The 24,888-nt window shown below is 43.5% G+C and overlaps 1 protein-coding gene across 6 annotated transcripts in view; it reads right to left on the reverse strand.

Annotated features, from left to right (window-relative positions):
- Window positions 1–20,512: 20,512 nt before the first annotated feature.
- MEIS1 (Meis homeobox 1) overlaps window positions 20,513–24,888 on the reverse strand; it is a 107,994-nt gene continuing 103,618 nt past the window's right edge. For 4 of the 6 annotated variants that reach the window (XM_088052923.1, XM_014254704.2, XM_088052922.1 and 1 more), the window contains one exon: window positions 20,513–22,101. In XM_088052923.1, coding sequence (XP_087909049.1) covers window positions 21,818–22,101 — 284 coding nt within the window. In that variant the 3' untranslated portion in view covers window positions 20,513–21,817. Of the gene's footprint in view, window positions 22,102–24,585; window positions 24,682–24,888 lie in introns of all 6 variants that reach the window. The other 2 variants (XM_005525413.3, XM_088052924.1) reach the window with 1 other exon arrangement.

Genomic DNA, 24,888 nt, shown 5'->3' on the forward strand with positions numbered 1-24,888 from the left:
CGTGTCTTGGCAGAGAGGCTCCATGACTTCAGGTCCAAATGCACTCCAAAATAAGGCATGAAAATTGTTTCTGTTTGTTTCAGGTATTTAGTTAAAATTAGTTTGAGTGTTCTTGAGAGTACAGAGGAAAAAGAACAGTTTGAGGAGTTGTTTTCTTATTTTAAGCTTTTAAAAATTTCATCCTTCATTCTTTTTTTTTTTTTTCCCCAGGATACTTTGTTTTAAAATTTTATTTTGCAAAGGCAAGCAAAAACATCTAAGCACATGCTTAACTTTAAGCATTAAAAAGTCAATGGGATTTAAGCATGTGTTTAAAGGCAAACATATGCTTTAGAGCTCTACTGAATAGGAATGGTTTATTGAATCAAGGCTATAGACAGGTTAATAAAATGGGTTAATATATGCAATCTGGAAACAAAAATTAAACAACATGTTTCTGGAATATTAGTGTTATAAGCATTGTCTCGTTCTAGCTCAATTCCCTAAATTGCTATTGGATTTGTAATGTCCTTGACACTGTCTCTCTCTCATTTCTTGAAGAAATGCAGATTATTGTACTAGATTATAATCAGCTGGCTAAAGTACAGCTCAAAGCTTATGATTCTATCCAGAGCAATTCAGGACAAAACAATCTTACTTCAAAAGGAGTTTATTCACCAAAACTCATTTTCAAAGAAAATCTGCCAGATCTTTTCCACTGACACATACCTGTAATTCCCTCTGTATAAATATTCATGTGCTGTGATAAGAAATAGAAAACATTGTGTTGTTTTTCAATATTTACTCCAGAACTAGTTCCAAGAAGATGCTTATTGTATGCCAAAAAATAGGAGTTTACACTCCCATCAAAGGTTGCTTCTAAATAGATCATAAAATCCATTGTGAATATTTAAGCCAGGAGTAATAACACGGTGTCATATATACTCACACAGTATAATGCAGTAACACTCTGCATTTTGACATCTGCCCAGACAGATGTTTAGAACAAAGTTCCTCAGATTCTTTTTTTTTTTTTTTTTTTTTTTTTTAAAGTTGTATGGAAAAGAATCTGGGAATCATCTTTTATATCGAAGCTACTTACTACAATTTAACTGTCAACAGATTAATTAATTTAAATGTAGTCTTGCTGTGGGAGCCAAAATCTCACATAAACCCTGAACAAAAAAAAAAAAAAACAAAGAGAAAAAGAATAGCCTCTCAGCAACATCCTGACCTTGGGACATATATGCATTTATATATATAAATAGAAGGATGTAGGATTCCCATTTACACAATCCATAGGATACACACAGAATAAATATCTAAAATCCAACAATTCACCTTTCTGCTGTTATCTCATCATCTTTAGCACAGGCAAGAGCAGCACTGACAGTGAACAGATATTTTCCCACTATATTCCTTCACAAAGACTACATTAATTAGTAGTTACTAATTATTTTGCCCCTAGCAACACTGCTGATAAATTTCAAGGCATATATTTATTTAAAGTAGTTGCAGAGGGATCTCTTTTTATAACCCTACATCTTGTGATTTCTGGGGTTTAGATCCATGTTGAAACATGCACATGACCACATGCTGACTGCCAAATTCGTTGTAATGTAGAGCATGTTTCAGGGATAGTCCTTTAAACATTGCAGGATTTTTTTCAGGGCTTGCTGGTTGGCTTGTTTATTATGAAGATTTGTCAGGCAGCATAGTTAAGTTAATCAGTAATCAATAAAGTTCAGAGATATATAAACAGGTTGATTTATTGCTCACAAAGATTTTTGGCTTCTCAACGGGAACTCATGAAAACCTGTTGCTATGGTTACTTTGGAAACTGATACCTTTTTTTACCCTACTAATATATAGGAATTTGAGAGAGGATCTATATGCAAATTTTTTTTATTATTTTTTTAAACTTTTTACTTTTAAATTTATTTCTTAATTTTAGCTATGCAAATATGTAAATAACTCAAAACTTTCTTTGTTTCAAAATCTCTGTGCTGACTCCAAGTTTTCCTAACACTGGGAGAGTCATATCTCCTTTTGTGTCCCTGCCTTATTTATCATCTTGTAATCTCCACCAAAAATCAATCAGACCACATCATTTTAAAAACAAAGGTGCCAGCCAAAGGATACTCACATGTTGTTGCATTGACATCTTCTCCAGCATGTAAATCCAAAAGAAGAAAATCACAGTGTTAAATATACTTAAAACTGGATGCAAACTCTTCTGCTGGGGTTTTTTTGTGGGGTCTTTTCTGTTTGTTTTTTGCTATATTTTTTTTAATCTTACTGAACCTATTACCCAACCTCACTGGTGAGTATGATGCAAGTATTTTTTCCTCTAGCTGCTGTCATGATCACCTCTGTGCTGAGCATGCAGTTTAACTTTGGCTTGGGCTGGCTGGAATATGCATTGCACATGATTTTCCAAAAGGCTGGTGTGATTGGTCTCCCAGGGTTCAACAGAGACACAGTAAAGATTTCAAAAGCTACAGTGGTCTCCATAGCCTTACTGCTGTATTTTGGGGGTTGATTTTTGGGCACCTGAATTTACACTTGGGTTTTAAGGTCTTGCTGGCATTTAGGGTCAGTGTGGAAACTGGACCAGGATCACACCTGTTCACTCTGTGTGTACCAGCAATATTTGGTTATCATCAAAAATCATCTACTTTCCTCCAAAAAACAGCTCCTGAGCCAACTGGACACTTGGCCCAAGCTATTAACCAAACTCCCACTCAGGTTTGTACCAGAAATAAAGGTTGTGTATTCCAGCCCCTGCCAGGGCTCCAGAGGAGGTGGAGATGGAGCTGAACCACTCACTCTGCTCTGGATTCAGCCTATAAAACCATTAGCAGTGTCACCCTGCATATTGATTACCAAATAAATGATGGCCATGTGTGACTTGGGAGGCTAAAGGTACTCTCTGTCAAGGTGTTCTGATGACATCATCATAAACCCAGAGGGCAAAGCTCAGCCAGTTTATGATGTCACCAGAAGGCTTCTCCAGGTTGCTGCCACAGTTCATGGTCATTATTTTCTGTAACAGAGAGGCATATGCACCTCCACTGGCCTTCTTTTCATGTCTACATTCAACTAAATGTATATTTTCATATATATATATATATATATATATATATTTAAATAGCCCCAAATAAATAGATTTTTTTTATTTTTCATATATTGCATATACTGTGTGTGTACTTTTAACATGCAGATCAAATTTTCATTTATATTTTTATATTATTTTTCGTGTACATATAAAATTATATATCTTATTTTTATATATGGATATATATATATACATATACATGTAAATATATATAAATATAAAATGGCTGTATATATATACATGGATGTATATATATAAATATAAATATAAATATAAATATAAATATAAATATAAATATAAATATAAATATAAATATAAATATAAATATAAATATAAATATAAATATAAATATAAATATAAATATATATAAATAAATATATATAAATAAATATATAAATATATAAATATATAAATAAAAATAAAAATAAAAATGAATATAAATATAAATATAAATATAAATATATATAAATATATATATAAATATATAAATATATAAATATATAAATATATAAATATATAAATATATAAATATAAAAATAAAAATAAAAATAAAAATAAAAATAAAAATGAATATAAATATAAATATAAATATAAATATAAATATAAATATAAATATAAATATAAATATGATTTTTATATATTTATGCATGTATGTATGTATGTATATAGTATATAACCTATTCTCTGTGTTTACAGGTAAAACATGAGCCAGAGTTTTTGGGCCAGTACCCCAAGCTGGAAGAAGCCCAACAGGAAGGCAGTGGATCTGGCCACCCCCCTGTGAAGCTGGAGCTTCATACAGGATGGATATTGTCTTTTTTAATTTTTTATTTTTTTTTTAATTATTATTTTACTATTATTATTATTTTGCAGAGAAGTCACAGCTACAAAGCATTTCCTAACCACTACAATCACTGAAGCTGGCAGCAGCCACAAGTCATTGATCTCCAAGGGATGGATGCTGCATTTCCTCTACAAAGCAGCTGTACAAAGGCTGGTGCCAGCTGACACGGGGCAAAACAACCCTGGGGTAGAAAATACAGACAGGGAATAAAACAGGCAGTAAGAAAGCCAAAAAATTCAACTTCTGGCCTCATCTCCTCTGTGGATCTGGGATCCCCCACCTTGGACCATGCATCCATTCCTAGGGAATGAGGCTCATATTTCCTTTAGAGACAGGCAGGCAGGAAAGCTCCATCATCTGGTGGCTTTGGCACAGCCAAAGCAGCACACCACGGCTGGATAGCTGATCTGTGCCTTTCGCCACACTCAGAGGCCCTACCACATGCTATGAAATGCTTTAATGTCCCCTTAACATGCTGGATAAATAATTTCCGTATCCATTCGGTGGTGCTCACATGTGGTCCTTTGAAAGAGTTAAGTAAAAATTACAGTACCAATATATCTTTGAGATGAAACAATGACGTTTATAGGTCACTGCGATCCATTCATTAATTAATTTTTTTACCAGCCTTCCATATGATCCCTCTGATGGCTCCTAAATGCTAAATTTGTCCTACGGGGCTCTGTCTTAACAAATAGATAAGTTTCAAAACTGGACTTGAGGGAAGTTTCTTAACATTTGAGCTAACTCAGGAAGGGCAGGTAAATAAACCTGCATTCCCACCGCAGCCTACAGAGCCCTTTCTTTAGGAAAAAAAAAGAATGAAAGAGCACAGCCCCTTGACGTCCAGCCATTGCCACAAAAAAGCAGCCCATGCACCTTAGGAGATGCTGCCCCATTCCTGCAGCTGGGGCTGCCATGTGTTTGTCCCTCCTTGCCTTTGGGGAGCTGCAATGTGCCGTGCAGGAAGGCACGGGATGAGGAGTGGGAAGCGGAGTCATGTGCGACACTTCCCTCGCTCCGCTCCCTGGGAGGCAGCAAGGTCGGAGGAAAGGCAGCTGTGCCTCAGCACTGATGGGATGCAGAGATGGTGCTAGCCTTCTGACAAGGGAAATTACATGGCAAAGGCAAAGGATGGATTCCACCAGGACTTTTTTCCAGTTCTTCCCTCCATCATGTTGGTAACCTACATCTCCAGCCCCACCCAGCATCCCCTGGCCCCATCCCACCTCGGTGTCAGTGCATGAGCCTGACAGCCCCAGGTTTTTATATTTTACAGAACTCCTCAAGAGCCAGCACAAAGAGAAAGAGGTCTTTCAGCTGCCCAATGTAACGACTGAAGGGTCTGTTCTATTAGTGATCTGAGATATTGATATTGGTGATACTCGCCAATTTACTGCAAGGCATCCCACCATGCAGTAAGGGCAATAAATTAATGAGTTGGTCTTTCCCTTCACAAAAGTAGTTTACAAGTCCTACTGCAGAGGGTGTAGGTACTAAAGAGACATCTGATTGGCTCAGCTCTATCACCTCAAAAAACCTTTACAACTTCTTCACATGCCTACAGTGCAGTTTCATAAGTGCAAGGCCATTACTCTTATAAAACAGATAGAAAACTGCAACTCAAGCACATGCCAAGACACCATCAGGCCAAACAACATCCTTCAAGGCAGCACTTCCTTTCCAAACTGTGCAGTTCCTTGTTTCTACATCCTGTAGCAAATCCATTTGTTTATCAGTGTGAAGTCTGCAGCCTGGATTACAGGCTGGAGCACAGCCTGCTTGTAAACCAACATAAGGATATTTCTTTGCCCTGGTGTGAAAGTCACTCTTGGGTAACCTGTTAATAATAATCCTCATGGAATTCCTTAAATGCTTGTGTAGAGACACAGAGAGAAGTTCAGGTAGAGCTTCCTGAAGCAGTACATCAGGAAATTAGATAAATAGAACTGGATCACTTAAATGTAGGATAACAGAGAATTATTGTTGAGTGGTCTAAATCTATCAGAACCCCAATCATGGCATAAAGTTCAGAGGTTTCTACTGAACCAGTGTTGATGTTGTTCCTTGTGAGCACCTTAGTGGGACTTTATGCCTTCAATCAATGGAAAACAGTTGCAGGGTGTTCACTGCCACCCAAGGAAGTGCTACAAGCAAGTGTAAGTATGAGAACAGCCCAGTTAGAAAGACATTCCCAATATTTTCCATATATTTGAAAATTTTCCTAACCAATTTTTACATAGTCAGTTCAACCCAACAGGTTTATTGATTAGCTTGGTCTCTGTGTGTGCATGCATGCAGGTATATAAGGAAAAACATCGTGAACTCTCCTTCATCTGCAGATATATGAGTGCTACAAACAACAGAATGAAATTTTGGGTGATTTGGAGCTCATTCACCTTGCAAAAATAAAATTACAAAGGGCCACATCCTCAGTTAATATAATCTGCCTCTGCTGCCAATAAAACTGCTCCAATTTAAACCATTTGAAATATTCAGCCGGGGTGTGGAAGAGAGTGGCATGTGACAAATTGCTGAGAAAGATTGCTGAGCACTGATGGGACACATGAATACCTCAGCTTCCTAAGAAAACTGGTTGGAAAGTAGGCATCCAGGTATTCACCATGAGTAAGAAGAAATCTGTCTTCTTCTCTCCAGTCTGAATGCCCATCTGTGCCATGGATATCTTGTCTCACTGGGAGAGAAGGAATGTGCTGTTGTCACACAAATAGGGCAAAGAAAAAAATACTGTTTGAACCTTAATTTCAAAAACAGAATTTTGACAAAACCATGTTTTGAAGGGGCTACTCTAAGGAGAGGCACTGTCATACTAGGTTAGAAGTTAGCAAGTATTGGCAAGATAAAGGCTAGTCTGTGCTCCTTCTCAGTTTCAGAATTATTGCTTATATTTCTACTTTCTTAACAAATTATTCCATTGACACTACAAAGCAGAGGGCTGTGAGTGAAGGATAATACACAAGAGAGCCCCTAGGCTGTTACTTTGGATTATAAGTATCTAATTTCAGTCATTTAAAGTAAATTCAGTTTTGTCAAAGACTCCAGTCCAACCTATAAAACTCAGGTCCGATGAGCATGACAGCATGCCTTGGAGGAACAGGGCTACAAGAGGGAAAACAAACAGCTCCATTCAACTCCTTAAAAGGCCTTATTTCATCTAACCAAGGAGTTAGTACAACCCTCTTTGATTATGTGCACTGTAAGAGAGCGAGGAGTTTCAGTTCCTGGTAGTTTCTTGCACATCCCAACATTTTTTGTGGGTTTTTACAGCCCCAGTAGAGAAACTTCTGTAACCGAGCCAAACAGAGCAGGGAAGGATGAGAAAGAGAGGAGAGATAAGTATTAAGAAAGTGATTTTTGGAAAGGATGTCTTGTGTGCTGTTGGAGCTCTGTGCCACTGGTACTTGCTCATGACTCTCATGCATCCACTGTGACTATGAGGCAATAGAACAAAACAAGTCCAGCTCTCCTCTGCACTGGGGGTAATTGGAGGTTACCCCTTTATTTCAGGGGACAGCTTCAAATTTCCTGCTGAATTTGTCTCTGAACAGCAATAAACAGCCATCCGTAGGCCCCAGATAGCAATCAACATACAAATTTCCCAATTTTCAGCCACAGAAAATGCAGTCTTGATTGAATCCCCTTTTATTTAAGAACTGTAGGCCTTGGAGAGCTTTAATAAATAGGAGATTTCTGTAGCCTGAATTGCATAGTTCATCCTCCCATACACTTGTGAGGTCAACCTGTGTTGGATAGGAAATCTGCCACCAAGTTCCTCATTGCTCTGGAGTAAAAAGAGTTCCTCAAGCCACAATTTGAAGCGTGGTGTTACAGCCTGGGTGTGCACATGGAAAAACTCAAGGCTACACATTCATTGCAACTCAAACTGGGGCTTGAGCTATGTCAAGGGCTTCTCCACTTAGAGGGTTTGAAGAGCAAGGTCAGAGTCTTTCCCTGGTAAGCTCAGCTCACCTGCTCTGTACTTCAGCATTCCCAGTTTTTCAGGGGAGAAAACTATTGCTTGACGACACTGAATCATGTTTGCTTAATGCCAGCGTGAAACTCAGTTCATAAAGATAGTTTGAAGAAGTAAAAAGCAAGGGGTTGTATTGTTGTCGTTGTTGTTGTTATAAATTACAGTTGTTGTTGCCATTGTTGTCGATGAGCTTTTCTAATTATAGTAACTAAATAGTATTTAATGCTAAAATGCTGCCTAAGAATGACAAACTCCTCAAGGAACTGTTCCTCAGCATCTGTTTGCTAAAAGCTTGAACTCCCCTTGTCCAAATGGTAACACTGTTTAGCAGCACAGAATTGAGCAGCTTTGGAGGCCTCCAAAATGGAGCAGTTATTTAGATGCATAATGAGAATTCCCTTTGTTATACAGACTAAAATATATAAATATATCTATATATACATACACATATAGATAAAATTTCCACTGTGAATCAGTCAAGTGTTTGAAACTTTATAAAGCAGAAGCCACGGCGATTTAAGTCAAGAAATGTATTAAAAATCATTGATTATCAGCCTCACTGTTTGCCTACCTAGGGGTTAGCATGGCTGAGAGTAAGGAGGCAGGTGGGATAGGCTACAGTGATGTAAGGCTGTAAAAAGTCCATTTGAAGCAGATTGGGGTCATGGGCTGCAGGGCTGCAGCCTGCTCCACCGAGGAGGAGATTTTATGGCACGTCCCTCCGTCTCCCCTGCCTGGCCAGAGCTCTGTGAGAGCTGCTGGGGCTGTGCCTGCTCCTCTTCGGGCAGAGGTGAGCAGAGCCATCACTTGGCTGATGATGAGGCCCAAAGAATGTGCTCTGCTCTAATAACAGAAGGTCTGCATGGCTGCATGTCTCCTTGTTTGGATGCAAAGAAAGGACTGCTGAAAAATAATAAAATAAAATATAATATAAAATAAAATAAAATAAAATAAAATAAAATAAAATAAAATAAAATAAAATAAAATAAAATAAAATAAAATAAAATAAAATAAAATCTATATTATATTTATATTTATATTTATACTTATATTTATATTTATATTTATATTTATACTTATATTTATATTTATATTTATGTTTATGTTTATGTTTATGTTTATGTTTATTAAAATAAAATTATTTTTATTTTTTATTAAAATAAAATAAAATAAAGTAAGATCATATCAAATAATATAATATAATATAATATAATATAATATAATATAATATCATATAATATAATATAATATAATATAATATAATATAATATAATATAATATCTATATTATATTTATGTTTATGTTTATGTTTGTTTATGTTTATGTTTATGTTTATGTTTATGTTTATTACAATAATTTTTAAAAAAAAATTTATTAAAATAAAATGAAATAAAGTAATATACAAAACAAAACAAAACAAAACAAAACAAAACAAAACAAAATAAAATAAAATAAAATAAAATAAAATAAAATAAAATAAAATAAAATAAAATAAAATAATATAGACAGTTATTTCTCAGTTTCTTCATTGCAAGAGTTTCCCAGCCCTCATGCTGGGAAAAACAGGGGTGCCTATCCCAAGGCAAATGCTGACCTGTCCCAGAACCCAAATCCATGCTTCCCAGTTACAGCCCAGTGTCCAAGAGCTGCAATTCCTCACTTTATTGTGTGCCAAATTTCCCCACCACCCCGAAAGGAGACCAGCCCGGGCTGTAGCTGCTCCATCTCAGGCAGAGGAGGTGAGCCCCCAGTGTGAGAACATTTTGCCAAACAAAGAACCACCCCTCCAGCACTCACGTTACATAAACAAGATAAGAACTCCTTCCAGCCCAGGCCCTGGGGCTTGTGGCTGGGGCAGGAGGAAGGAAGCTGGGAGGGGAGCCACAGCACTGCTGTCCCTGCCAGGCTTGGGAATGGAGAGGTTAAAAGGGCTCCTTCTTCCTCCTCAGGACAAAGATCTCCACCTCAGCTGTTCCCACCACATCCAGAGACTTGTTCAGACAACTGTGCAAAGACCAGAGGCTGCCACCTCTGTGGGTCTCCAGGGACTTTCCACTGCTCCAGAATGAGTCCTTGCTACCTGCTGTTTCCTGGTGTAAACATGTTCCTTGCTGAACGCCCTCCACCTCCGCAGCCCCACTGCTTGGTGGCTCCTTTAGCTATGCTGCTGACACCAGCCACGTGGCTGTGCTTGGCAGAGAAATTTGGCAAAGCACTGGAGCTCTGTCCCTGGGCAGGATATCCAATATATCCAGTAGGAGATACACGGCAATAATAGAAAAGGGGCATTCCCCTACCATAAACCTGAACCGCACATTTTGGTCACTCCTAGTCTGTGAGCCCAAAACTGAGCTAAAGAACTTCACCAGTGACTGCCTGAGCTGGACAGCAGAGGAGATCCTTTATGTCCTCCAGGAGGATGCCCTCCCCTCAGTGAGCAGTGGCCTCCAAGGAGAGGGCAATCTGCTCTCAAATCATGGCTGCCAGGTTCAACAGAGATGCAGAGACAGATGCTAAATGACGCAGACCCCTCGCCTCTCAATTTGGACTTTTACCTATTCTGATACAGTGTGGACACGGATTCAGGGGAAGACCTGGTCAGATTTGGGCAAAAATCCCACAATATCCTATTGAAATGCAAGTCCTGGCTCCCATTCAGTAGCCAGACAACGCCTCAAACTCTGCAGAAAGCTAAACCTGGGTCCAAATCTGGACTCAGCCTCTTTAACATCTCCCTAATTACTGCTGAGTAATTACTGTGCAAGTAACAAACTGCTAACAAGTTCCAATAAAGAAAACGTTTTGTAAGAAGAGAAGGAGGTAGGGGGAGGACTAATTTGCCAGGTAGGAGGTTTAAATGCCATCAGGGAAGATGTTGCTGGTGCCTTCCTTAACAAGGCCTCTTAATTCTGCTCTGGGCAAAGGAATTTTCAGATAAGGGAAGGAAAGAGAGGGGCGGGGGGAATTAAAAAAGGAGCAATCCATACAGAAAAGGAAATGTAGGTGATAGTTTCAGTTTCTGCTGCAGACTGGGTTGAGTAGGGCTTACTCCCATGCTAGGACCCAAGGCTGTGTGGGAGCTCTGCCAGGCCAGCCTCATTGCCATGCATCACCAAGAAAAGCTCCGTGGGTAGCAGCTGGGAAGGGAGGTGGAAATCCCACTCACAGGGACTGAGAGAGAAACAGCTTAGGGAAAAAGCAGGCCTGTTTTCTCATCACCACCTTGATGCTCGCAGCAGTCAGTCGTACCAACTCAAACCACGGGCAGCAACTCACTCCAGCAAGTCAGGGATGAGAAACTTAACTACAAAGCACCTCCCATCAAGGGGCAAACTGAAGCACCCTAAGCCAGTTTGCCATCCCATCAGGCAGGATCACCCACCCCTGACCCTGCATCACCCAAGGTGTCCCTGGAAGCTGAAATCCCATCGGTTTGCTGTTCAACTTGTGCTTGGACACATCAGGTACCCTGAAAGAATAAGGTGGCTGCGTGATGATTAGCACATCAAAAGGCATTTGAAAGGGAAATATGCTGTTAATTTACTCTGGTAAAGACAGTGACAAACTGCGGGGGGTTTTATCCTTTATCTCTATCCAGGACACCAGTAGGGGGGAAAGGGGATTTTTTTTGAACACAGGAGGTTTTGCAGGGGATTTCCCAGGCTTGGGAAAAAGTCTTTGGCTGAATTTTATGTTTCTGGTGTTGCATGAGTTATCAGGACCCGAATAGGAGCTGACTTAATCCACCATTGTTAGATGCTGGTCAATGCCAGGGATGGTTGCACCTGCCTGCACACGCTGCCCTTGTGCTGTCATCAGCAAATAGCTGAGCACTTCAGTAGCAAACTGATTTTATAGCCCTGAAAAACTCTACAGCTTCCATGAGTACTTGGGCCTTACAATTACTTTCATCCCCAAAGAGTAAGCTCCTGAGGTTGCAATCCCCATCTGAGCCTTGTTCTCCTCCACACCCTTCCCTGATGAACATTTGCCCAAGCACTCACTTTGATGTCTGCACAACATAGATGTTGTTCAGGAAAAGTTATTGGGTGAGTCACTGGGCTGGGATCCACCAGCAGCTCATCTTCCTCCAGGTAGGCTGAGGAGCAGGCAGCACAAGAACTGCTCCTGGGGTTAAAGTAGATTATCCCCTAAAGAGAAAACCCCTTTATTGCTCCAGAGTCTTCAGCATCTTCAGCTGGGCTTGCCAGAAGCGCCAAGCTGAGACTCAGCTGCTTGGCCTCTGCATAAAAGAGCGAGTCTAGGAATTAATTTAAAGGGTTAAGCCGTATATAAACCTCTGCAGTATGGCAGATATCAAAGAGCAGCACTGTTGCTTAAAAATTTACTTTTCCAAGCTAGACACAATAATTGGGGAGTGGGAGTGACAACCTAAACCTTGTCTTGAACTGCCAGCTGGTGAATTCCCCACAGGAGGTATCTGGCCTTCCCTCTTGGAGAAGAAAGCATCCCCCACATACCCAAACAGTCAGAACAGCAGCAGAAGCAGACCTGAATCTGGACTGAAAGGAGTGGATTCATTTCTATTTCTCCAGTGGATGTTAGAGCAGTTTTCACTCTATTTAAGCTGATAAAGCAGTTTAAACTTCAGTTCCTGCTAATTATAATTGCTCTTTCTGCACAAATGCGTTTATTTTCTCGAACCACCAGTTCTGCAAGCCAACAGTCAGGGAACCAGTCCTTTCATCCATGAGGTTTAACAACTCTACCTTCACACCTTAAGAATTACTGTTACTGAAAAAGTACAGTTGCTGACAGAAGTTACAGCTCACACAGCATCTCAACATCTCTTAGTGTTGCTCAAGCTAGATCCAGTCCTACCTTTGCAAATGTTAAAGGCACTGGGTTTACTTCTGTGAAAAGCAGGAAAAATGTATTTAAATTTACAGCTGCTTGTGTTGAATGTCAAGTACAGATGTGCAGGACCTACATCTTCACAGTCTGGTTCTACCCTTGCAAACATGGCAAAAAAAAAAAATTGCTCTGGTGATTATGCATTACCTAGAAATTAAAATAGATTGAGTAGACTATAATAAACACATGCCAGAAAAAATATAAAGAATGTGTGGGAATGCCTATACTTTATCTTAACATTTCCTAGCAAAATAATTTCCTTATGGTGTAATCAAAAATGGAAAGCCAGCACCTAACTAAATTAAGTGCCACAAACATTAATAATGGTTAAAATTACCGTTCAATTTATTTTTATATTGGATTATCTTCAAAGTTGTAGATTGAGAATTGCTGAAACGTTTTAGGGATTTGTTTCTCAAATCAGAATACTTCGGGGATGAAAACATTAACTTGAATTTTAACATATAAAAATCCTTAGTGAAAGGAAATAGATGCATTTTTTTTACAAAGAATAAAAAAAAAAAGAAAAAGAAAAGGAAAAGAAAAACTTTAAAAGTTCCCCTGATAGTTACAGATGGTTTAATCTTTGGAACCTATTATGCGTTCATTTTCCCTTCAGCATTAATTATACATAATTACCACCACTTTACCCATACCCTTTCAAAAACGAAATCTGTTTACATTTTTCGCATACGTTATATAAATGCAAGATTTTTTTATCGCCGTTTTTCCAGAAACGGGATTTCAATTTACCTTCTGAAGGACAAGGGGAGCCAGTGCGCGGCAAACCGGTTTTATTTAAGTTCCTTTAAATATAGCTTAATTACTTTTAAACTCTGGAAGCAATTAGGTTATCACCCTTTGAAGTGCCCCAGATGAGTTGCCGTGCCGGGAGGGGGACGCACCGCGGGGAGATGCGGGAGCCGCTGCCCGTCCTGCGGGGAGAGCCAGGGCTGGGGAAATGAGAACTCACGTTCGCCTAGAAAGGGAGGCTCGGGTTAAGGCTGAGAGCAGCGCTGGTGTTGTAAAAGAGGCTGAGGAGGATTGTTCGCACTTCTCAACCTTATAATTTTGCCCCGCGCGCAAACCACGAAATTGTACGGCTCAACTCTTCCTCCCTCTTTTTTTTTTTTTTTTTTTTTTTTTTTCCTCCTTCTCCTTCATTCTCTCTCTTTTCCTCTCTGCCGGCCGTCGCAGATCGCTGTCAGGTGGCTTTTTTCCCGGCCGTGCAAGGATCAAAGCGGCCGGGAGTAGAAGCGCCCATTGTGGGGCTGACACACGATCGCCCCGGGCAGGGGCGCGGGGCTCCCCCGGGCGCTTCCCCTCGCAAGTGCCATTTCCCCACGGGCTTCAGGGGGGGCGCTTTTATTTTATTTTACTTTATTTTCATTTTTTATGTCCTTCCCCTCCGCCTCCCCCGTGGGGAGACTCATTCCCCAGTTGTTCCATCTCGGTGCTCTCCTCTGCTTCGGAGAGGGGGAATGCCAAGGGAAGGGGCATCTCCCTACCCCCGACCCCAAACTCTCCGCGCCCGGCAGCAGCTCCATTATTTGCATGTCATGTTTATAACCTGGTGGAAACCAAGACTGATATTTGTGGTCGGGAGAAGATGACTTTCACCTCTCCGGATCACTCTCTTAAATAAAAAAGAATTGACCAGCTATGGGCGTAAGCATTTATCTTGAGTTTGCGGTCATTATCTTTATTATATTGCCTCGGCAATAAATAAATCTAGTAGTTACTACCCCACAATAAAACTGTAGTATATGGGACACCTTACTATTACTTTCTTAACAATCTGCCATCTCTTCACCTCTAAATCTTCCCTGTCTGCCCGGCCCTCGCGGGTCTCTCCCGGCCCGCAGGTGCGGAGCCTCCGCACCGCTGCCTCCTCCTGTCCCTCCCTGCCCTCTCCTTTCCCTTTTTCCTGATGATTCCTCCCCCAAGAGGCGCCCGTCGGTCCCCGCAGGTGCCAGCCCTGCCCTCGGGCTGCCTTCAGCCCCCTGCGCCGGGCGGGCATTCTCGGGGGGCCCCGTCTCGCCTGGGCATCCCCTGGGTGAGTGCCCCGCTGTGGGCATCCCCTCGGGGGGATATCCCCGGGACTGTGGTCCCTTTACGGGCATCCCCCATCTCAGTGTCCACCTTTGGACATTCCCCGAGTGGGTCTTCCCCGTGGGTGGTCCCCAGGTAAGTGTCCCCCACGGGCAGCCCCGCCCGAGCACCAGCGGGTGCGACCCCCGCTTTGGGACCATCACGCTCCTACATCGCCACCCCATTCTTTCTAACCCCTACCCCGGCCCACGGGGATGCTCTTCTCTTGTTGGGGGCTGAACTTTGATCACCCTCTTTTCTAGTGTGAGTTGTTTTTTGGGTTTTTTTTTTTGGGAGGGGGGGATTCGGGGAGCTCGGGAACAGCCCCAAAGCAAAGGCTCAGCAGAGAAGGAAATCACTGACGCTGCGCCAGGGAGCTTTCACCACGGCTCCCTGACTCTCCCGCTGCCTCTCTGGTTCTTTTTTCCCCCCTATTCCATAGGTAAATGTCCACGCAGTAATATTTATTTACAGTCAGGATAGTGCACGTATTTTTTTTAATTGTATTTTACCAGGGTGATTCCTTCTTGCTTTTAAAACAAGCGGCTTGGAAAAAATATTCCCATTTGGGGCAGGAGCAAAGGAGAGGAAAAGGAGGGGGGGGGGGGGTGGAAGCATTTTTATTTATACCTTTGACATTTAAAAGAGCATAATTAATTTGTCCTGCTTGCATTAACATTGTTGAGGAAGGTTTCAGAAAGCAAACCAGCAAAGGGAAGGGGGGAGGAAAAATAGAAGCTCGCCTAGAAAGCTTAGGATTTTTTTTTCCCTCTTTCAGATGTGTAATCAATCATTCGAGTAGGAGGCAGCAAAATTGTAAAGATTCGATAGATTAAAATGCAAATGAAAGGTAGAAAAAGAAACATTAACATGGCAATCAAAGATTTAATAATCGTAAATCACGGTGGGGTTTTTTTGTTGCAGCTGCAGTTTGTGTGTTTTTTATGTTTTAATCATGTTCGTTCTATAAATAAATAATTTCTGAAACGAGACTAATTTTTCACTATTTTAACCGTGGGCTATGGCACTAAATATTTTTTTTTTTTATGTATGGAACTCCAGATTGCAAACTATCAGACCACAAAAAGGGGAAAAAATAGCTAAGTTGGATTAGTTCACATTTGAAATTTCAAGTACAATGTCTTCGCAGTGCCGACCGCTTCACTTTCCAATTGAAATCCTTATAAAGTTTATTTGGAATCATGAATGTTTACGTAAAAGCAGACAACCGGCGTTTCTTTACAAGGCTAAAGGTAGCGCCAGCCCTCATTCCTGGAGGAAAGACGGAAAAAAATATATATGTGTGTGTATGTGTGTATTTTTTTTTTTCTTTTCCCTATATATATGTATGTATAGGAAAAAGAACAATAACACTTAGGGCTGTGTTACCTCCAAATTAACGCATTGCTAAATTTCCAAGGGAAGATTAAAGAGGGGGAAACCTGGGGAGTGGGGAGAGCTGATGAATACGGTGAAGGACAAGCAGGAGAGGATTTGCTCTCCCTCCTCGGTTTAGCGCGGCTCCTGAAAGGGAGGCTCCGGGACTGCCCAGGGTGGTTGTGGCAAAACCAGCATCCTTCTGCTCTGGCTCACACGGGCTCGCCTTTGGTACCCCCAAGTCCCGGGTTATGGGGTGCACGGGCTCGTCCTCTGGGAAAACGGCAGGAAAATAATTCTTTGAACTTTTGGGCTCAGTGGATGGAGTTCATTTTGCGCGGCGAGGAGTTAATCTTTACTTCGCTGGTAATCTTTATAGAGCAGAGGGAGAGAGAAGGGAGAGGAGGAAAATCCCCCGTGGGCTGCTCCGGTTTGGGGGTTTGCGGCAGCGCTGCCGTCTCTAAAGAGAGCTCGGCGAGAAGAAACCCGTACAAAAACCAGCTAAATGCGGGAAAATAGCCGCGTCTCTGGGACCTCCTCGCCGAGGGGGCCCATGCCCGTCCTGTTCCCCCCTCCCCAGCTCCTCCGGTGCGCCGGGCAGCGCTCCCCGCCGCCGGACCTTTCCCCGGGGCTGCCGCCGCTCCGCGCCCGGAGCCCCGCGCATCCCCCGCGCCTCCCGAGGAGCCCCGCACCGCAGTCCTCCGGGCGGGTACGCTGCATTTTGGGGTAGAATTCACCAATTATTTTTTTCCCCCAGCCAAAATACCCATTTGATTTTTTTCCCTTGCTAGAGCCCTATTTTTATTTTTTTTTCCCCGCTTCCTCTCCCCAGATTGGGGTGTCCCAGCAGGACGGCCCCGGCGGGAGCTGCACCGGCCCTGCACGCCGGCTGCCGGGGCCGAGCTCCGGGCGGTGCCCGGGACTTGTTGTCTGCCAGGCGGGGAGCGGGGCCGGGGGGGTCCGGGGCCGGGAGGGTCCGGGGGGGCCCCGCCGCCTCCCGCAGCCCCTGACCCCGGCATGCACGGCGCGGCTCCATTGATCATCCCGGCCCGCCACCCCCTCCCTTTATGAGATAATGCAATTACAAACATCAATAAGGAGCTGCGAGGGGAATCATTATGCGGTGACAGTGATAAATGACGGTGCAGAAATAGCATGCTTTTTTTTTTTTTTTTTTTTCCCTAACAATCCAGGGGCTTTGGGGGCTGAGCACAGTCACCAAGGTAACAGATGACATCCAAAATGGCACCAAAGGAAAAAAAATGAACAGTCTTTCTTTCGCCTTTCACTCTTTTCGCCCAGCTCTTCCAAAAGAGTTAGTTGGGGCTTTTGCAAGCAGCTGCCACACAGGCATGCGGGTATTTCCACACGCATTAAAGGGACGGGGAAGGCTTGCTGGCTGTCACACACAAAGCACCAGCCCGGCCCGGGAGCTGAGCAGCCACCTCCAGGAGGCACCGGGAGCTCCGGCTCCACGCACCGCTCGTCCCTGCCCGCGGCCGGGGACAGCCGCCTCCTCCCGGCCCTCGGGAAACGTCCGTTCGCCTTTATATACCAATATAAATATAAATAGATAGATGTTATCATCACGGGCGGCGTAGCAGGATCAGGGGAGGAGATAAACGCTGATCTGTTTTCCACGCAGGTTTAGGACGCGCAGAGCGAGGCCTCAGTGAAGGGAACTTTTCGCGCAACAGCGCCGGGGGTGGAAATATTCACGGCGCGGCCGAAAAGTGCCACTTCTGAGCCCAAAAGTACCTGTGGCTGCGGGTGGCACGGCCGAGCCGGCAGGGCAGGCACCCCCTGCAAAAGTCCCTCTGCTTGGAGCGGGGTTCGGTCCGTCCCGCTCAGCTTGGCTGGAATTTGCTGTCCCCCACAAAAAAACCCGCTTGGGGGTGAGGGTGCCCAGCCCAGAGGCAGGGCAGGCCCCGCGGCAGGGATGCGCTCAAATTCCGCGCAGAAGGCTCTGGCCCCTCTCCCATCTCAGCGAAGGGGTGAGAGGGGAAGGCGCTGCGCTCTCCTTGCGCGGCAGCGCACGCAGCCGGCTCCGCGCCCGGGGGAGGCGCAAAAACAAAAGGGGGAAATCGGGGCCAATTAAAAAAAAAAAAAAACAAAACAAAAAACCAGAAAAAACCCCCAGCAACAGCAACAACAAACCAAACCCAAACCGACCAAACAGAGCATCGCTGAAGGCTGCGCAAACTTTAGTCCGGCAACGCGCAACATCCGCGGCGCTCCGCGGGCGGCCCCGGAGCCCCCGCATTCCCCCCCGCGTCACTCTCCCGAGCCCCCAAGAGATGGCAGTCGAAGACGGCTTTCCTCCTCCTCCTCGTCCTCCTCCTCCTCCTCGTCCTGCTGCTGCTCCTCGGCGGCGGGCAGCGGCAGGACAGGGGCTGCGGGCCGCCCCCCCGGCCAGCCCCGCACTCCGCCCCGCGCAGCCCCGCGCAGCCCCCGGGGCCCGCGGGAGGAGCGGAGGCGCAGCCGGGCGGCCCTGCCCGGGCCCCTCCGGGCCCCCCCGGAGCGGTGAAAGGAGGGTAGCTAGGAAACAGAGAGCGGCCCGAAAAGGCGGAATTTCCAACGTGTAAAATGTTCTTAACGGAGCCATTGAGAGAGTGCAATAAGGCGTGAGGGGGAACTAATCTCCCCATTTAAATGTTTGTGGCAATTTTATCTAAATGAATTTTAATGCTAAACGAGGGATAATTCCCTATTTGTAACCCGTTTACTTCTCTTTCCTGTGCCTCTGAAGCTGTCTAACATCATGCGATGAACAATAACAATAAAAATACTGTCAAGGCATATTCTTCATTTTGAATGTGTTATAATTACAGCTGATTAAATGTCTTGGGATGTAATCGTGGGTTTAATTTGAAATGTGCCCCCCTCCAAAAAAAAAAAAAAAAAAAAAGAATAAGTCCCATGGAGGAAGGTCTGTGCCCCACTTCGCTGTGGCTGCGAGGAGAGGGGACGCGTGTGCCCTCGCCTGTGAGAGGGCGGTTTGTTTTTGTCTTTCAAGAAACCTTAAAAAACCCAAAAAAACCCAAACACATAAAAACAAAACAAACAAAACGAAACAAAACAAAACAAAACAAAACAAAAAAAAAGAAAAAAAAAGAAAAAAAAAGAAAAAAAAAGAAAAAAAAGAAAAAAAGAAAAAAAAGCAAGCGAGCCCCGTTCATTCACGTTTTGGCAGAAAAGTGTCACTACTCCGGCCTCACAAAGAAGGAGCCGGGATGTTCAGCCTCCTTGGAGGTACAGCGGCACTTGAAAAAAACGGGGGGAAAGGAGAAGAGAAAAAAAAAAAAGAAAGAAAAAAAAAAAAGAAAGCTCAGAGTTAAAAAAAAAAAAAAAAAAAAAAGGAAAATAAACAAGGGGGAGGAAGTCCCAGCCTTTTGGGGAGAGGACCCCCTTTGGTGGCTTGCTTCATTCAGAAAGGTCTGCACTGATGCCTGCAGCCCTGCCCGGCCCGGGGGACACGCAGGGCAGGGCCCCGGGAGCCGGCCCCGCAACGCGCCCGGGACACCTCCCGCAGGGGGTGCCGGCTGGCTTGGGAGAGGCTGGGGACGGAGGGGTTGTTGCATTATTTCGCCTTAATTAAGATATTTGTGTCATTTTCCCAGCCGCGGGAATCTCTGTTTTTCCTTCTATAGCTGCGATTTGACTTAAAGCAAAGGAGGTGTCGCAGGCTGCACAGGCTGGCTGGGGCTCCTGCCTCGCCGGCTGTGCTGCAGGAAGCACAAATGTGCGAGGAAATTGGTTAATGAGGGTCTGCACCGGCCTTGCTCGCACAGCTCCAGCAGCACCTCATCCCCTTACAGATAGGCATTGCCCAGGCAATGTGTGCCAAGTTTTATTTTCCTCCTTCCTTAGCATGCTCAATGCCAGTAAGAAACTCAATTATCTGAACTGTGTATTAGACTATAATTTGGGAGGGAGAGGGGATAATACTATTTACAAATTTCTGTCCAGTAATGCCCTACGATATTACCTTTATTAACAGGCAACAGTTGCCATCCTGACAGTTTACAGCGCGAGTTCCAAGAAAGTTTCTTTATGCAGTGTAGCGTTACTTTTCCATTCTTTAAATATGAAGCTGATATTTAAACAGCAAACAGTAGGTAACATCTCCAGAGCCAGCGGAACTTTGTAGCTGCTCGGCTCTCAGTCTGGAATAGAATGGCTACAAAAACTGCATGGGGACAGGAAACAAATTTTGCAAGCAGTGGAGTCACCATGACAAAAAATAATTTGTTTTTATTTTAGATTCAGATTTCATTACTGCACTCAAACTACTACAACTGGGCTTTGAGTTATTATACAATCCAAACTGTTTCAATCAGAAACTCTAAGACTCAGTGTGCAATGATTATTATTAATAATAATTAGCTCCTTGGTTTCTTGATAGAAAAAGGCTATCAACAAGCATTTGTTTAACCACAACAAAAGTATAATTAGCTTATCCCACTTAGTAAATCTGTATGCATGCCAACTCATACCAAACTGCTACTTTTACAAAAAATTGCAATAATACAGATCATTTTTCCAGTCCTTTTTGCACAAAATTTATTTACAATGTATACATAAATGCTCCATGATGGGACTATGGAAAAAAAAAAAAAAATGCACACATGACCGATGTTTTGCCCAGAAAGAAAGTCAACATATTAAAAATAAATCTTCAGTCCATGTTTTGAGCTGCATAAAACAGGAAGTGATGTACAAGGTGGTGGTTGCTGCATGGGGACAAGGATGCTCTGATGTGACAATTAGGCTTCGAATACACTGCCTTTCCGTTTCCATGCTTCCTCCTACCAGTCTCCTTAAGACACTGCCTGCAACAGCTGATTAATCATTGTTGATGACTTCAGTTTTTCCCATCCTTCCCGATTTACATCTGTTCAGGCCAATTCAAATATGGTGAGTAAATGAATTAGACATGCAAATTCACGCCCCAGGCTAGAAAGAGAGAGAGGGAGAGAGACGGGGAGAAAGGGAGAGAAAGGGAAGAAAGACAGACAGAGGAGGAGAGAGGGGGGAGAGAGAGGGAGAGAGAGAGAGAGAGAGAGAGTGCGCATGGCTGAAATCCTAGGATAGAAGAAAGATTCTTCTGCCTGACATAGTTATTTTAATGCTCTAAAAATCCTGCAAATAAGCCCTTTCTGTCATTTGCAGGATAAGTGTAAGGCTTCTTTTTTAATGTAAGGAGGCTTCTGGAGGAAGTGAAGAGCTATGGAAACAACACACATAGTGTGGAAAAATTTCACATTTTTTTTAAAAAATCTATAAGAAACAACGTAATATGGATAACAGTATAATAGCATTTTACAATATTTCACTCTTTGTTTTCTTAATGTCTTATATAGGTATTTAGCATGTCCCCAGAAGTTGACTTCAGTTGGTGTTTTCCCGCTTTTCAGGGTCCCTGTGAAGAACTGGAACGTCCCTTGGTCCAAAGTTGACGCCAAGAACTCCATAGTCATTGCAGAAAGACAATGTTTGAAATCTACCATCGCTGCAGACGACGTGTATTTCCCTTAAGCTACTGAGCATGAATGTCCATCACTTGTCCGCTCACTGCTGGCTCGCCGGTATGAAGCATTGTGGGGCTTGATGCTGACATGGGCATTCCAGGGTGGGGTGGTCCTCCATGCATCATCATCGCTGGGTGGTGAGGGTGTCCAGGAATGTAGGTATGCATGGGGGGGCCATGACGCAGCTGAGCAGGATGGGGGGGCATCTGGGGCGGCGTATAGCTTGGCTGTCCCATATTCATACCCATTGGACTACCCCGAGACACATAATCCCCTGGCATACTTTGCAGCCCTGCAAAGGGAGAGAGAGAGGTGGCGGTGAGTGGTGGGCGTCGGGCCGCCAAGCCGCTCCGCTCGGGCGCGGGGAGGCCGGGCTCCGGCCCCAGGCGGGATGCGGAGTCGCGGGCGCCTCCGTGGAACTGGGAGTCTGCGCGTGGACCCGCAGTGACGGCAACAGGAATGGCCCCCGGGTCAAACAAAACCCAAAACCCTCCCAAGAACATCCTCCCCCTTCCAAATACAGAGTTTTTGGAGATAAAACAGCTTTCTGCTTTTGTGGTTAGGGATGTATGCAATGGACATGTTGCTGATCTGGAAGCATGCCAGAGGCAGAGCCAGCCTGAAGATGGCTAACACACGGAGGGCTCTCAGGTGGGCTCCCTTCCCCATGGCCTTACTCCAGCCACCTGCCTTCGCCTCCCCACTTGCAAAAGCACGCTGGGAATACAAGGCAGAGAGTCTGTAGCATCTAACGAGGGGCTTGGGAGGAGCGATGGGTTAAATAGGTGTCAAGGTTTATCAACAGCTATTTATTTAGCTCTCGAGCCTGATCTCTTGGAATCTGTCCCAAATATTTGTGCCATTCAAAGAGATGCAATCCAGCACGGACGTACATCGCTGAACAAAGGCCTCATACGAAGCTGAAATTGATAGGATTACTAAGTATGATTGCTTAGTAATCAAACTCATATTTTTAGACACATTAAAAATATATACATAATCAACAACAGTTATCAATTATTTCTTAACCCCCTGATCACCTCTGGCTGCAAAAAAAAAAAAATCAGACGCGCAACTCAGTCAAACCTTTCAGTGGGTTTGGGAGAACAATAAGAAAAAAATTGGACCTAAAACAATAAAACCTCCTGCTTTCTGTGGGCCTCTGCCTTCTGCTTGGATTGCTGTAGCTGATGGGAACTGACAGATGTATTGTTTCGGAGAGCTATAAGCTCCATAATCATCAAGGGTGAAAGGCATACGCTATTGCTAAGTAGGTTCAATTGGCTTTAGTTCTAAGTAAGAGCGCGCTGTGAATGCGCCGAACACCTTGGAATCAGGTCTCAAGGCTCTAGCAATGAATAGCTGCTTAATCTAGCCTAAAGGAACAGTTTTGAACTAATGAAAATTGCTTATAAAATATACTGTACTCACAGCTCTTTAATCAAAAAAGATGATAATATTTTTTGTAATAACCTATTAATTTAATTGGTCACGAAGCATAAAATACATCATTTAAATTTAATTGACCCAGAAACTAAGAAACAATATTTAAATTAACTAAGCTAGAAATTTTCATGATGAGGTAATAAGGCTATTGCATTCCCAAGCTCAGAGGAATGTTTTCACAGCTAATTGTTAAAACTTACTTTTGACTTGGGCTCAGAGAAGACTACTACGAAATACACTTGCCCTGGGTAACTTCAAACCCTATGTTAATATAGGCTGGGGGCACAACAAAGATGCTGAAATAACTCTTTTAACTCCAGAAAGAGAGCAAGAGAAACAGAATCAGGAACCATTTAAAGATGGTACCAAGTGTCTTGGTGTTTCAAACCACTTTGTTATTTAAAAAAAACAAAAACCAAAAACCAAAAATTTGTATAATGTGTTTTCCCCTAGAAAAAGACAAGAGGGAAAAAAAAAAAAAAAAAAAACTGGGACAGTTTTTCTAGGCTTTCTTTGCGAGGCCTGCCACTGAAGATTGCATTAATGATCTCTATTTTTGTATACTGAATAAGTCAAATCCATTTGTCACACTGCAAGTGATGGCATACTTAATTTGGATATAGTCAATTAGCCTGGGCTAAGCTCCATAGCCTGCTGCGCACACCTCTATTTTGTATTCTCTCTTTTTCCTTTGCCACACGTAATCCCATTATGACGGACAGACAAAGAGAAATAAACTTGAAAAAAAAAAAAAAAAATCAAAGTTTTGTCCATTGCTCTCCAAAATGCAACTAAGTGAAGCTGCTGGGTTTTGCTTGGGTTTTTTTTGTTTTTTTTTCTTTCTACCCCATGAGAAGTCTCTGTTTGGCTTTTTTGGTGTCTTGCAGGTTAGCGGGAGAAATGTAACTCATGCATCAACTGCGGTTAGACAGATTTATGACACTTTGGGGACATGCTCTTTCCTCTCCCTGCGCTGCTGCAGACCGCTTACATTTTGCAAATCAGTCTGTTGCCAAGACGACGGGCTCCCCCACCTCCCTGGCTGCTCCTTGTTTTGTCATGTGCTCAGGGATGGATAATAGCATCAATGTATGGCGGCGTCGATGTACAGCAGCGTCAATGTACGGCGCGCGCGCGCACGGGGGGTTTGGGAGCTTGGAAAGCTTGAGCTGAACCAGAGGGAGAGAAAACCCAAAGGAGCCCAGGCGTAGGATGGATGGATGGAAAGGAAGGAACAAGCATGAGGCTATGGGCAGGGAGAACATAGGGAAATGCAAGAAGACAAATATCCCTCGGACAAAGTGAGAACAAAGACCTCGTTTGTACTTACTTCCCCCTGGCTTTGCCATTGGTTACCTAGGTGAAGGTTACATGTAGTGCCACTGCCCCTCCATGCCCATATTCATGCCCATTCCACTCATAGGTCCTAGAGGGAGATAAAAATCCAAGAAGATGCCAGAAAATGAGCAAAGTCAACAGATAGTGCCAAAAGCCCCTTTCCAAACACAGCACGGCAGAGGGGGTCCAGGAGCGCTCGAGCGAGGAGACGCCCGGTTTCCCCCGGTGGTGTGGAAGGCAGGCAGAAGACAGGTGAGGCAAGGCAGGCAGCTGGGACGGCGGCAGAGGGCTGAGG

The sequence above is a fragment of the Pseudopodoces humilis genome, chromosome 3 (assembly GCF_049639895.1).
Source record: "Pseudopodoces humilis isolate 2021_Gansu_Grassland_sample_001 chromosome 3, ASM4963989v1, whole genome shotgun sequence".
NCBI lineage: Eukaryota > Metazoa > Chordata > Aves > Passeriformes > Paridae > Pseudopodoces > Pseudopodoces humilis.